Genomic DNA, 13,611 nt, shown 5'->3' on the forward strand with positions numbered 1-13,611 from the left:
TATTCGATGGTATAGAAGTAAACAGAATTTATTCGATGGCGAATTGTAGAATCGGTAGTTATTCGATGGTGAATCGTAAAATTTCTCTTATTTAAGACGCTACATTTAATAGGATATATATATGGCACTATTATTTTTAGCGCTGCGCTAAAACTAGCTATTTAACACCCTAACAACCCGATCCTGTCTACCAGTCCCGCACCCGTAAAATACATTCCGCAATCGTAATTTACAATTTATCGAGACCGTAAAATACGTATGACCGTAAAAACCATTCCGCAACCGTAAATTCCAATTTATCGAGACCATAAAATACGTATATTTAACACCCCAACAAACCAACCCTGCCAATCAGTCCCGTACCCGTAAAAAACATCCCGCAACTGTAAATTCTAATTTATCGAGACCGTAAAATACGTATAACCATAAAAACGACTCTTGACAATAAAAACTACATAATTTTTATTGTCAAGAGTCTTTTTTGCGATTACAGAAGCCAAATTTTAATGTTTGCGGAATGATTTTTACAGTCATACACATTTTATGGTCTCGATAAATTGGAATTTACGGTTGCAGAATGGTATTTATGGTTATATTTTACGGTCTTGATAAATTGAAATTTACAGTTGCGAAATGGTTTTTATGGTCATACGTATTTTACGGTCTCGATAAATTGGAATTTACGGTTGCGGGATGTTTTTTATTGGTGTAGGATAGGTTGACGGGATTAAGGTGTTAAATAGCTATTTTTAGCATAAAGAGTAAAATAGAGTGTATATATATAGATGTGTATATATGTATATATGACTCTTTAACATAGACGTGGCAGGGAGTATGTACTATCAAGAGTATAAACTAAATTTTTCCTATATATTGGTACTTTGTAACCAAGAGATCAACACAAGACCGGCCGAGCTATGCCTCATCATGTAGGCCCCAATTGAACATTAGATACCATCCACAGTTACAAGTAACAAATTTGGACACTTTTTACAGAGCCTTTTTACCATCCTTGGGGGTAGCAAGAATTGTAACTATGGAGGTACTAAATTTTTATACCTAGGTACCAAATTTATTCCGGTACCTCCAAAAGTTATAATTTAATATTACCTCATGGTACCTCCTAAGGATCGTAAAAACACTCCTTTTTACAGTTACAAGAAGTTATCATTGGTTGCAGGAATCATCCCAGGATAGTATACTTATTTCCTATGATCAATTTGGAGAATATCCCTTTTCTGGATAATAATGCCCCCAGGCAAACCGAATGGTCATTGAACTACTATACAAATTGAATGATCTCCAGCTAATTATCTGTTTCGCCTTGTCTTTTTCACAGCTGAAATTTTCAAAGATTGTTTCTTATGGGAGGCTGCAGTTACCACAGAAGATGTCTTGACACTTTGAACGCACATGCTCAACTTACATTTGGTACGGCCAGACTTCCCATCTGAAGTACTCTGGGCAATATCTGAAGAAGGTGTCGCAACAAAGCAAAGAACTACAGTAAGTCATATGCAAGAAGGTGTTGCAATAAAGCTCGAAGTAAGACTGTAAGAGGCACTAACCTCCCCACATCTTGCACTGATTTTCAACGATAAAATGCCATCAGCCCTCGTCTCCCCAATGCTAACCGCGGCTATTGGAGCATTTGCTTCGTGTGCAAGCCTGAATATGGATTTATCGTCAACTCAACAGAATTTAATCCATTTTGAAAGATTTAGTCAAAAAGAGAGAGAATTCTCAGAAAACATGATGATTGGCTCTTGATCATGTAGTGCTAGATAGAGTTAAATATTATTTTTCTAATGATACCTTGCCAGCCTAAAAGCAGACATTGTCATTAGTGCTGAACCAACCACCAGAAGTGCATCACAATTTCTTGCAGCATCCTTAGCACTTTCAGCCCTTTCTTGAGGAACATTATCACCAAACATCACAACCTTCAAACATCAGAAATAACACACTAAATAAGTAACTTTCAATTGTGATGCTTACACCTATGGTAGAATTACATTGATTTGAGGAAAAAAATGTTGAGAAATGGAATAACATATTGATATAACACTTCCATTTTCTTGTTCTAGTCATCGCTAGATGTGGCTAGATGTGGCTTAGCATCATTCTTCTGATAAATTCAGAATGTCACAAATACATGGGGAAAGAGAATCTCACATCAGGTTTTAGCACTCCACCACATTGATTGCAACTAGGAATATCAAAATCTTGCTCCCATAACTTCTCATCAATCTCAATATCACCATCAGGTCGCTGCTGCATTCCAAAACTTTTGTCTGAACCTGGTTGTCCCACTTCCAAACTGTCAATAGCTTGAGCCCACTGCAGACACAACAATAATGGTCAGTCATCAGGGCTACTGAAACCATTGGTCCAAAGAAGGAAAATAATAAGAATTAATTCAAAGTAACTGAGCTAGGTGTGGGTGTACACTCCCACCATCCAAGTCGAGTCCTCTTCAACTCAAATTTGGGTGCCTGTTTCTTCTTATATGCAATGCAACCTAGTTCTTCAAGTTTCCTTTAATAAGAACTAATTCACTTGGATATTTGAGTAGCAAGAGGCATCAGTCATCTACAAATATGTATTGTTCTACCGATAAAAAAAATGGATGATTTAATAACATTAACATCAAATGCAGAGAATTCCCCTGAGATACATTGGCTAGTGGAGGTGATTGTCACCTAGCCAACCAGGATTCGATTCTCACCTTCTACATATTAATGCTAGGGTGGACGTCTCTCCCCCTATTCGATTTTTTTTTAACATCAAATGCAAGAGCTGCATAGCTAAACAATCACTACAGATGAACCATGTTCAAATAATTAAACAAAAAAACCTAAGCAAACAAATATCAAATGATTACAGTTAAGTCAACAACTTTACAAGGAACTGACACTATCTCATAAATTTCTGTCTTATGTGAGCCAAATATATTTTTCAAGGACTCATATGAACCAAATACTAGCTCAGTTGGTGGGAGGCGTGGGTGTGCACTCTGACCATCCAAGTTCAAGTCGTCCTCAATTCGAATTTGGGTGCCTATTTCTTCTATATGCCATGCCACCTAGTTCTTCGAGTTTTTTTAATAAGAATTAATTCACGGGGAGATTTGAGTAGCAAGAGGCACCAGTCATCTACAAATATGTATTGTTCTACTGATCAAAATTGGATAATTTAATAACATTAACATCAAATGCAAGAGCTGCACAGCTAAACAATCACTACAGATGAACCATGTTGAAATAAATAAACATAAAACTTAAGCAAACAAATATCAAATGATTACAGTAAGTCAACAATTTTACAAGGAACTGACACTATCTCATAACTTTCTGTCTTATGCGAGCCAAATATAATTTTCAAGGACTCATATGAACCAAATACTACTGAGAGTAGTATGAATGAGATATATAACATATATCAAATGGATAACAAACCTTTGGGTTGAGGTCCTTCACTTGCTCCTGGAATGACTCACGGCCAATGGATGTACCACATTCTAAACAAGTTACATCATATACACTTCCATGCAACTCAAGTGGCTTACTTCCGGCACGATGATGCAACCTAAGTTACAGATGCACAAACTGAAGGTGAAAAATTAGCTACAATTCTCTTAATTAACAATAACATAAGATCCAGGTCACGACCTATCCACATTTTGAGTAACCATTGAGTGAACACAACCAGTTCTTTCTAGAGATGCAAGGACATAATGGGCTGCATTTGGTTGTGCTCTCGTGAACCTCCTCCATCCAGCATAGCTCCTAGCCCAGTACCGCCTCTGGGCTTGAATAGAGTGAGCAAACTCCTATTTTGTTCAAATGGTAAGTGGGCAAGGATAAAATAATCATGGTAAGATCATTTTGAATAATGCAGGAAGAATCAATGATTGTTAGGATGGTTTCCTAATAAAAGTCAGTTCATTTAGTCACCGAAAACAAAGTTGCAAAAATAATATGGTAAAATCGAACAAGTCATACAACAGCTTACAGAGCATAGCAGAAAAGCTGAAAGATGAGTCCTAGAAAGAACAGTTAATTTTTCCTAATGGTAGAAGCGCTATTTATTGAATGGCTTTCCTAGGTGAATTGTTGTTCAAGAACTAAAACAACATTTAAGTCAACAGTCAAGACTCCAGATAGTTATAGTGCTGAAAAAAAGAGTAGAGACCAGAGTTAACTTGTTTTGTAAATATAGTTGATTTGTAAAGGAAGAAATAACCAACGCAAGTAGCCTTGTTGATGAGTCTTGCACACAGATAATGGACATAATAAACATATAATTCAAACAATTTGGCATAGGATGTCCCCTTTAAAAATAGCTTCATAACGGAAGACAAAATGCTAAATGCACTTGTATGAACAAGACCTGTCACTTAACAAGCATTAATAGGGCACACCTGATGGGTAAGTGGTTTAAAACCAGTATTGTACGCACCGTTAGGACTGCCATAAAAAAAGAATTCTGCTGGTTAGAACATACACAAGAAAAGGCTGGCAATATGGTTTTATGACAGATTTAGCAATGCATGTACCTCCTGTAATCAGGAATTCCTGACTCGGTGCTCATTCCTGCTCCAGTTAACACCATGAGCCTTTTACTGAAGAACGAAAAGACAATGAAGCTTATTTCACTTCAAATACAGCTCAGAAACATGACAAGGAAGTTCATATACGGAGCCTTACCTCTTATCAATAAATTGGTACAGTAGGTCCACATCCTTAGAATTTGGAGGATCTGAATCAGGAACTATCCGTTTGTCTCTTAAAAATTGGATGTATGTTTCACAATAGTCCTTAGGTGCAACAGCTGATGAATGGTTATTTCTTGCTTGCAAGGAGTGAAAAGAGCATCTCAGAGGTAGAGGTTTTTTCCTTCTGTAAAGAAGTCCATTATTTACTGATGCTTGGAAATCGCAGAAATGAGGACATGATCCTGATAAGTAAGCAATTTCAACTTGTTAGTATAAAAGTAGCAATCACCGAATAACCCTAGAGAAAAAGAAGTTCCTCTCAACCAACTTGCCTCTAGATGCTGCTCGAAGGGCACCTGTTAGACCTGCAATCTGAGTTCCATTACACGTGTAAGTTGGTTGTATAATAAACCTAGAGTCCTAGATAGTAAAAAAGGTATACTATAAGGCACCAACTTAATTGCATTGGTACATAACCAACAAAGAAACCAGAACCTGGACATTGTTCCAAGAAACTTCGATATGACAGCACCACAAGAAAGGGTCATATTCATACTATCTTTCTTCTACACTAGCTCATAATCTTAGTGTCGGTCATGTCAAGTGAAGTGGCACACAGTCTTTCACAACATGACCTCAGTTTTTTCTTTAAAGCGTCCAATCTCCACTGTATCTTTTCCTAAAATTTGTACCGGCTAGTGGTAACCCATTCACAAAAATGGTTCACAATTGGCACATGCAAGAGCCACAGGGGTGACTCACGACTAATAAGTTGCATATTTCACAGAAAGCATAACCTATCCTAATCTACCTCAGCTAGAAAAAACCAAGTTTGCCCCCTGTGCATAGTGCATATATCCTTTCCATCCTTAACTAGTCCATACTAATCACAGTATTTCACTTCAAAATTGCATGGTGTGGTAGGATAAATGATGCAAAACAAGCACATATATAAAATTGCAGCTCAGTTCTGATCAAGGACTTTCTCCAATCACACAGCTCAGATCCAATTCGCCAAACTCCACTGTGCACATATCGGTCGTTACAATCATGCCGAAAGGTAGGCCGCTGCTGACTGCCGAGCATCCTCAAACACCAATTCACGCACTAACATTCTCACGCCTTGGATCAAAGTAAACAAAAAGAACAGTTTTCTTTATACCAAAGAAAAAAAAACAGAAGAGAGGGAAAACGGAACAGCGCAAGGGCAAAATGGAGCGAGGGCGAGCGATTACCGAAGCCGAAGCGCGGTAAGCGTGCGTCGCCGGGGCCGCCGCCATCGGGGGGGGGGGGGGGGGTCGGGTCTCTCTCCGGCGGGCGGCGGCGCACGTGACGTGGAAGCGCGGTCGCCGCGAGGTCCGGAGAGCGGCAGGCGAGGCGGGGGCGGTTTTGTTTGGTGGGAAATAAACAAACACGGGTAGGAGGTGACGAAAGTGCCGGGTGCCACGTCAGCAGTTACGTGGGCAGCCACGTCTCCCTCGTGGATGTAACAGAGCGTGTATGAAGGACTAGACAAAGCTCGGTTCATTTCGGGATAGAGAAGCACTGCCCGGGCCAAGAATTCATATATGTTTGGTACCACGAATCCTTCGACTACGGTTCTATCTTATTCCTCCCCCTCTCTATCATCCTTCCCAGTTCCTTCTCGTCTTACGAGAGAGTAAAACTTTTGTAGGATTAGAGTTTAGGGATTTTTGTGGAGTTTAAGAAATCACCGTTGTGCCACCGAAGAGAAAGATTAGCATCACGATGGTGGTGACGGTTGGTGGATAGAACGGTGAGGTGTCACCGACCGTGGTGATAGAAGACCGACGGTTGATAGAGCTAGCAACGAGAATGAGTGAAAACTATCCGTCAAAGATAGGTTAGTGGGTGACGAGCGACAGACAAATACAGTAGCAATATTAACAAAGAGGGAGGGTGAGACGGAGCCAGAGCCGAAGAACAAGAAGCCGCCCAACAGTACCTCTGCTCCGAGCTCTTGGTTTTATATGGACTTGGTTTCTAGCGTTTTGCCGAGAGCCTATATCTAATGGAATCGAGCATTCTGTAAAAAAAAAATCGCAGATCACGTGTGACAAGCTCTGAGCACGTGGACGAGCCAACTCCAACTACCCAACCTTAAACATGTTACTGCTGCAATATTATCACGTGTCTTGTAAAATATTGACATATGTCGACTAAGATTCCACTTTGCATGGGGCAGAGGTAACCTCCTCTGGGTAGCTCTGGTGTATTACACCACACACGTGGAGCATGATGCCATAAGGACATGAGCAAAATACAAGGGAACTGCCTTTTCTTTTAAACGAAAAAGACATCTCAGATCGTCATCACGGTTTGTATTAACATATCTATAAAATTGCAAATTACCCCTAAGTTTAAAAGTTTTGCCAAACAAGATAGTATGGATGAAAGGCAATTTTTCCATTCCAAGACAAAAAAATCCTGCATTCCCCTTTCCGTTTGCTACCAAATACACGTATACAATCATTCTTGTGAATCAAGCCTAAATTAGATGGTTGAGAGTGTGAATGTATCATAAAAAATACAAATTTGAGTTCTCCTCGACACTACCTATTTCTTTGTATATAAAGCCACATAGTTTGTTTAGGTCGGTAATTTTTTTTTCCTCATACAACCATGCGTTACTCTCGAATTGCTTCTCGTCAACCAGCAGACTTGGAAAAACAGAAGGAACACATTCTTTCAAAAGACAAACGAAAAGAAAATAGAGGATTCAATATCTACAAGGAAATGACCCCAGTGTTCAATATGAATAACTAGTAACATGTTCCAACGACACCATGCTTGATGCCTTGATGGATTCTCTACAGTTCTTTGAGTATAATCAAGGGGCCTCTACAGTGCGGAGCCGAGCAAATCTTGCACGTTCATCAAAGGTTAAATAATTTGAAATCCTGCACGTTCATCAAAGGTTAAATCTTGCACGTTCATCAAAGGTTAAATCCCAATGTCAACTTCCAATTGAATTTTATTTCATGGCTTACAATTTTTTGCAATGATATAAGCTAACAAATTCATCAAAGGTTAAATAATTTGAACAAAATTACTCATTCATATGAACAATAACAATTTGAATTTTGTTCATCAAATGAGCTGGTCTACGGCTAGAGGTGACAGACCAAGTCTACACAGTGCACAAGCAGATTAGTTACAAGTGCATGTGCTCTCACAGGAGAAAAAGGGTAGTTTTGATGAGCAGTTGACCTTTTGTTTTCCTTGTCCTCTTCCATCACAGTATCACCAACAGTAACCTAAGCTGAGCGTCTTCAATAATGTAATCATCCATCGGATGTAAAAATTATTCATATCATATATAGATAACAAAATATATAACTTTTTTATTGAGCTAGCTATATATTCTCCTAATTTAATACGAGTTAATATGTAATAGGTATTAAAAGTTTGCATGTATCTTAGATTGCGCTATAGATTAACTACACGTTAGTAGATAGTTTTTCTCTCTCCTCACATTAACTCTCCTCTATATAAATAAAAATACGATATGAACATCCTTATAGCTAGCTGATGTGGATTATTAGAGATACACTTATAACACTCTCATCACTGTTATAGAAGATTTAATATTTCTTCTTGGCGAGGGGTAAAAGTTTTTAATCGGTGACATGGATAATTCCATCTATAGGATTTCTGTTGATGAAAACATATGTCAGCAGTACTCTAGGATCTTTTGTGAGAATGGAATCATATGCAACATATATATTTCGTATATGGGTGCAATGCCTAAGCTATAGCTGTTTACTAATCTCTGTTGTAATGCATTTATAAAATATAGTATAATCATAGTACTACAGAACTACATTTTTGAAACAAATATACTCATATTATTTGCGAATATAAAAAGGAAGCGATGATCAAGTTTACACATTTTAATAGTATTAAACCCCCAAATACAGTTTTTCGGAGTGTCTAATTTTTCAAGTGATTTGAATTTGTCATTTTCAGATACTTCTGAAATTCCGAACTATGCAATAATTTCAAGTTTGGTACCTTGGCTGTGAATACAGAAACAAGTACGAGAGAGGCCCGCGCAATGTGGAATTTTTAGATTTCAGCCATTTTTAAAAATATTTTCTACACATGGATCTATCTGAAAATAATATAAAAAAATAACAATTTTTACGGCATCATTACTATTGGTATCGTTGTTAAATAACGCATTTTGGTGTTGCCATAGCTGCCACGTATGATCTTCTATATTAAATATGCAAGATCATACCATAGCGTCAATTGACATAACACCGTGTTGTTTAATTATGGCACTTGATGTCATGGCGCCGTGCAAAAATGTTTATTTTCAGAAATTATTTTTGTGCAGGCTAGTTACAAAATATATTTATAAAAATAATCAAAATGTACTCTCTCCGTTTCATAATACTTGATACTTTTGACTAAACACGTAAATTTAGGCAATGATTTTTTGAGTGAATTAAGACTAAAATGCCCCTCCTAACGGCAAAAAATAAGTACAGGTGGTGCCCACTAATGGTTTGGCTTGTTGCATTCTTGATATTTGTACAAGGACATGGTAGAATGATTTTTGCTTGGTGTCATAGCTCATGCATAGTTTTAGTCCGAAATTTGAAAAGCCCGCCCAATACACATTTGGTGCTTAAACACTGGAGATTCTGGTATCTTCTCCTAAGCCCCACGGGCAACCCTCTATTTTTCATATTGACAACAGTCAGCCTACCTCAAATGACTTGCATTGCTCGTTAGCTCTACTTGACCTCAACATGATCTCCATGATGATGGAGGAGGAATCGCAGAGGACAACCCAAACAACGCTAGGTGTGAAGATTATGGACAAGAAGTTTTGAGAGCAATTGACTTGAATGTGGTGCCTCATGAAGAAATAGAGCTGGAAGCTCCTCGTCAAGATTATGGCCGAAGAGTTCATGCAGATATTGATTCAAATGTGATCCCACAAGAAGAAATATAGGAAGAAGAAGGTACTCAAGGATGGACGCCTTCGAATGGTAAGTTTGCAAGCTCCCTGCTATTCTACGGAGTATATTATTATCATCCTCAGCTTTTCTCTACTGCTTCTGCCATTCGTATTTCTCGTGGGAGCTGCCAGCGAGTCCGTGTCATTCTCCTCTGTTGCCTTACCGTCCTCCTTACCTTCTGCGTCCCAGCCCTCTTGCTGAGCTCCCGATCTGCAGCATCCCTGTAAATCGAGGCTAGATTATGGCAGTGCTAGTGCATTCATCACTGCAAACTTTGGTCATGTCCAATCTCCTAGCTCATTGCTTGTCTTTTGCCTCATAATCGAGGCTAGATTACGAGGTAACATGACTCGACAGATGATATCTAGGTTCAAGACCATTATATATGTCTTCGTGAATAAAAGCTTGCAACTTTGAATCAATAAAAGCTACCTAGAGAAGAAAACCCCAAGTTGATGGAATAGTGGCAAGGGAATTCAATACCCATTTGTATACATATGTGTGCGAATTTTATGCTTCTAACAATAAAGATAATAACTTCACAAGATACTGAAATTTCAACCAAAAAATCAAAACGAAAATTACATCCAAAAGAAAAAAACTTGCAACAAAACACAGAGCTAATAGAACGAGACTAGAAGGGAAAACTTGCACTTCATTTTTAACAAGAGGTCAACCCTATTTTAGACAGATTACAAAGTATTTTCTCTCACAAAAGCTCTAACCTGTTAGAGAGGCTAAGTTTATCTTCTCATCTCCTCTAAAAATGTAGCTCTCAAGCATAAGTGGCTGGCTCACCCTCTCCCAACAGCCATACTCCTCTATTTATAGGCCTTGGGAGGTTCTTTGGATGTCAAGTTTTATTGTTCCCAAAATACCTCTCGCTTACAATGCCCTCCTACCTACCACGGGAGTATTTTGGTCCATATTTTTCTCTGTCCATCGAATAGCCATGACACCTTCGCGACTTAGCTTCACCTCGACGCTACCTTCGCGATAGTACAACGTGCACTTCACCCTTCCACGGTTTGAAGAACAAACCATGAAACCGCATCGTATGCTTCTCAAAGCATGACTCACAACTGCTTGCTTTGACCTCAAGCAAGCATCCCGATATCGACGCATGTACTCTATCTTGCGATCTTGACCGCTGACAAGTCTCTCCCGCTCTCGATCCCTAAGGCCGTCTTGTCGCTTGCACCAGCATCCCCTCCGCTTGACTTTGTCAACACGCCGTCTTCATCCTTCCTTCCAAGCTTTACTTGACCTCCATGTGCACAGCTAGGATCACCCTCGACTTCGCTCGACTTCCTCAATCGTTTGGCACCAAGCATCATACTTGGCCCCAATTATCCCACCGTTAGCCACCAAGTTGCATCCATCACCTATACATCATGAGACAAGCAGACATGTATCTCCAAACACAATGTACACTTATCACAAGTTAGTCCAAATCAAAATCCTGCAAAAATAGCATATCTCACAAAAACATGAACACTGGATAATCTAGCGCTCAGTATAAGTACTAGACTATCCGGTGTGTACAACTCATCCAGACTCTAAATTCCCTCTGGAAAAAGGTCCGGTGTTCACTAGGCTGAACACCGGACCATTAGGTCAATAGACCACCATCAGACCATAATTTTGCACTTCTCTGTTAAACAGTCTGGTGTTCCTCTGGTGTTTACACTGGACTATCCAGTGTGTAGAACAACTCTAGCACTGAAAACCTGCATCTCTGTTAAATGCTCCGGTGTTAAAAGCGTCTCAACACCAGACCTTACGGTGAGTAGATCACCCTGGATCATCCGGTAAGCTGATGTCCATTTTCCTCCGTGCCCTGAAATGTTTTGGTGCTCAAACTTGCCACACACCGGAGTATCCAGTGAGATTAAAAATCCTCATATCGAACTATCTGGTGAGTGTAAACTTCCTGTACCCGAGACAGAAACTCTTACTCCAACTTTGATTAGCCATAAACATAATCACGCACAAACACATTCAAACAAATCAAGATCAACTCAAATCTAACGTTGTCAATGACTCATCACAATCAAATCAATGCACTTATCCATTTGGTTTCTCAAATCAGATATTCACGGCTTTGCAGGTTGTCATGATAGAGACCATAAAGGCTCAGGGTGGGAACAACTACAAGATCCCTCATGTTAACAAAAATGGGTTAGAAAGAGAGAGCAAACTTTCAATACAAATTAAGTGTGATCGCAATTTGGTACAAGAGGTATGTAGGCAGCTTAATGGATGAGCTTACGATAGTGCTTTTCTCCATCAACGTTAAAAATGCTCAGAAGGCGGTATTTTGCTTAAAACAGAGATCCTTGCAGGTCTAAAACATATGCAATCTCTGCTACAAGAAGCATATGGGTGTGGGTGTCTACAAAGAGAAGTTTTTTGGATCGTGTAAAAATGGGCGTCCTTTTTAAGCACATGTCTTTTGGCCTATGTAAATGGAAGTATGAAGCATGTAGGTGTAGGTGAAGAGAATTTGGTCCATATAAATATGTATTCTAGGCTAAGTTAGCAAAACCATCTAGTCATAATCTCTCCTTAGCTCTGTTAGCGTTAACGTGACTTGCCGTGTCATATAATGCCGCGCATGTTTAATTCTATCCAAATGAAAATTATGGAATTTCTGTGTCGATAATTGTACTCCTTGTTTAAACGTTTGCTTAATCAGTATGATCAGTAGCCGGGAGAAAACATTCTTTAGCACGCGAGATAAAAAGATTATAAGTGTTTGAATCCAGAGTGTGCTCTGTATTTGTGTGGTTGAAATTGAATTGCACAATTAACGAGGTGGAATTTGATCAAAGGGCAAAATTGAAAACCATGCGTTGAGATACGGACTTTTTTTTATTTTAGTCTTTTTAAAACTAATATTTTAATAATAGCCCGTCGAAACCTAAATTTACAGGAACTAGCCTATTTTGTCACGCCAAAGTGTCTGGCGTGACTCCCCAACGTAGTCACGCCATAGTCATTGGCGTGACCAAAATGGCTACGCTGGCGGAAACCCTGGCGCCTTTACACGTGGATTCGACGTGGCAGCCTGAGTCACGCCAAATTGGTTGGCGTAACTTGAATGAACAGTATTTTTCGGATGAATAGTATTTTCTGCGGTTTCAATTATTCTCTATCCGCTTTCTCTATTTGAGTAATGGGGTTTTCGTACTCTAAAATTCATGAAACTTTTTCTGTATATCCTATAATTCATGATGAATCCATTTTAAAAGTATTCACCTCAAATACCCCATCTAGGTTTTAACATAAAAAACTCCAAAAATAGTTACTTTTAGAAATTCTAGTATTTTTTAAGGCCTCAAATAAATTCCCAAAAATCTGAGAAAATTCACTAATATTCCTATCATGTGGCGTAATAATTTCTAAAATTATTTCCAACCCTACGTTACTTGGTGAAAAAGTAAGTTCCTTTGCAATGCTCCATTTATATGCATTTTTATCATTTCATACTATTTAGCCTTGTAAACGCCCTCTAAATAATTAGCAATTATGTTCGATTTTCCTCAAAATTTGTTAGCGCTTAATGCAACATGTACATGTCCTATTTGCAAACATGCACATCCAATAGAATCGTAGAATTTGAATTATTCAATTTCGAATATTGGTATATGTTACAATTTGTTCTATAACAATAATACTTAGGTGATTTGTGGAGCCAAAAAGAATTGCCATTTGCGGTCTAAACCATACCAAATTTATTGTATGGATAGTTCAGAATATGTTTTAGTCGAACCACACACATATTTTTTAGGAAGACTAATAAACTTTAAATAAGTAGACTAAAGAGAAAGAATAAATAAAAAAGAGTAAAGATTGGTATATAAATTACAATAAGTTATTTTATGTAGTTATACCTTC

General features: G+C 38.5%; 1 protein-coding gene across 2 annotated transcripts; it reads right to left on the reverse strand.

The window, feature by feature from the left end:
* Window positions 1-895: 895 nt before the first annotated feature.
* On the reverse strand, window positions 896-6,317 carry LOC133906371 (NAD-dependent protein deacylase SRT2-like). Of its 2 annotated transcripts, none has more exons than XM_062348253.1 (11): window positions 5,953-6,317; window positions 5,050-5,137; window positions 4,710-4,959; window positions 4,559-4,624; window positions 4,424-4,469; window positions 3,672-3,832; window positions 3,459-3,588; window positions 2,176-2,340; window positions 1,816-1,943; window positions 1,569-1,668; window positions 896-1,471 (listed from the first exon to the last, which is right to left on the reverse strand). In XM_062348253.1, exons 1-11 carry the CDS (start codon window positions 5,995-5,997, stop codon window positions 1,418-1,420), a joined length of 1,233 nt encoding a protein of 410 aa, XP_062204237.1. In that variant the 5' UTR covers window positions 5,998-6,317; the 3' UTR covers window positions 896-1,417. The 2 variants fall into 2 exon arrangements, with proteins under 2 accessions (XP_062204237.1, XP_062204238.1); XM_062348254.1 differs by having other exon boundaries at window positions 5,050-5,089; window positions 5,953-6,313.
* Between the last annotated feature and the right edge of the window lie 7,294 nt (window positions 6,318-13,611).

The sequence above is a fragment of the Phragmites australis genome, chromosome 23 (assembly GCF_958298935.1).
Source record: "Phragmites australis chromosome 23, lpPhrAust1.1, whole genome shotgun sequence".
Classification (NCBI taxonomy): Eukaryota; Viridiplantae; Streptophyta; class Magnoliopsida; order Poales; family Poaceae; genus Phragmites; species Phragmites australis.

Bases quoted from the DNA above. Each gene is read 5' to 3' on its own strand.
- LOC133906371 (XM_062348253.1), bottom strand. From the start codon at position 5,997: ATGGCGGCGGCCCCGGCGACGCACGCTTACCGCGCTTCGGCTTCG. The intron at 1,944-2,175 runs GTGAGATTCTCT...TGATGTTTGAAG, and splicing joins GTGGAGTGCTAAAACCTGAT to GTTGTGATGTTTGGTGATAA. The intron at 1,472-1,568 runs GTTAGTGCCTCT...CACCTTCTTCAG, and splicing joins TCAGTGCAAGATGTGGGGAG to ATATTGCCCAGAGTACTTCA.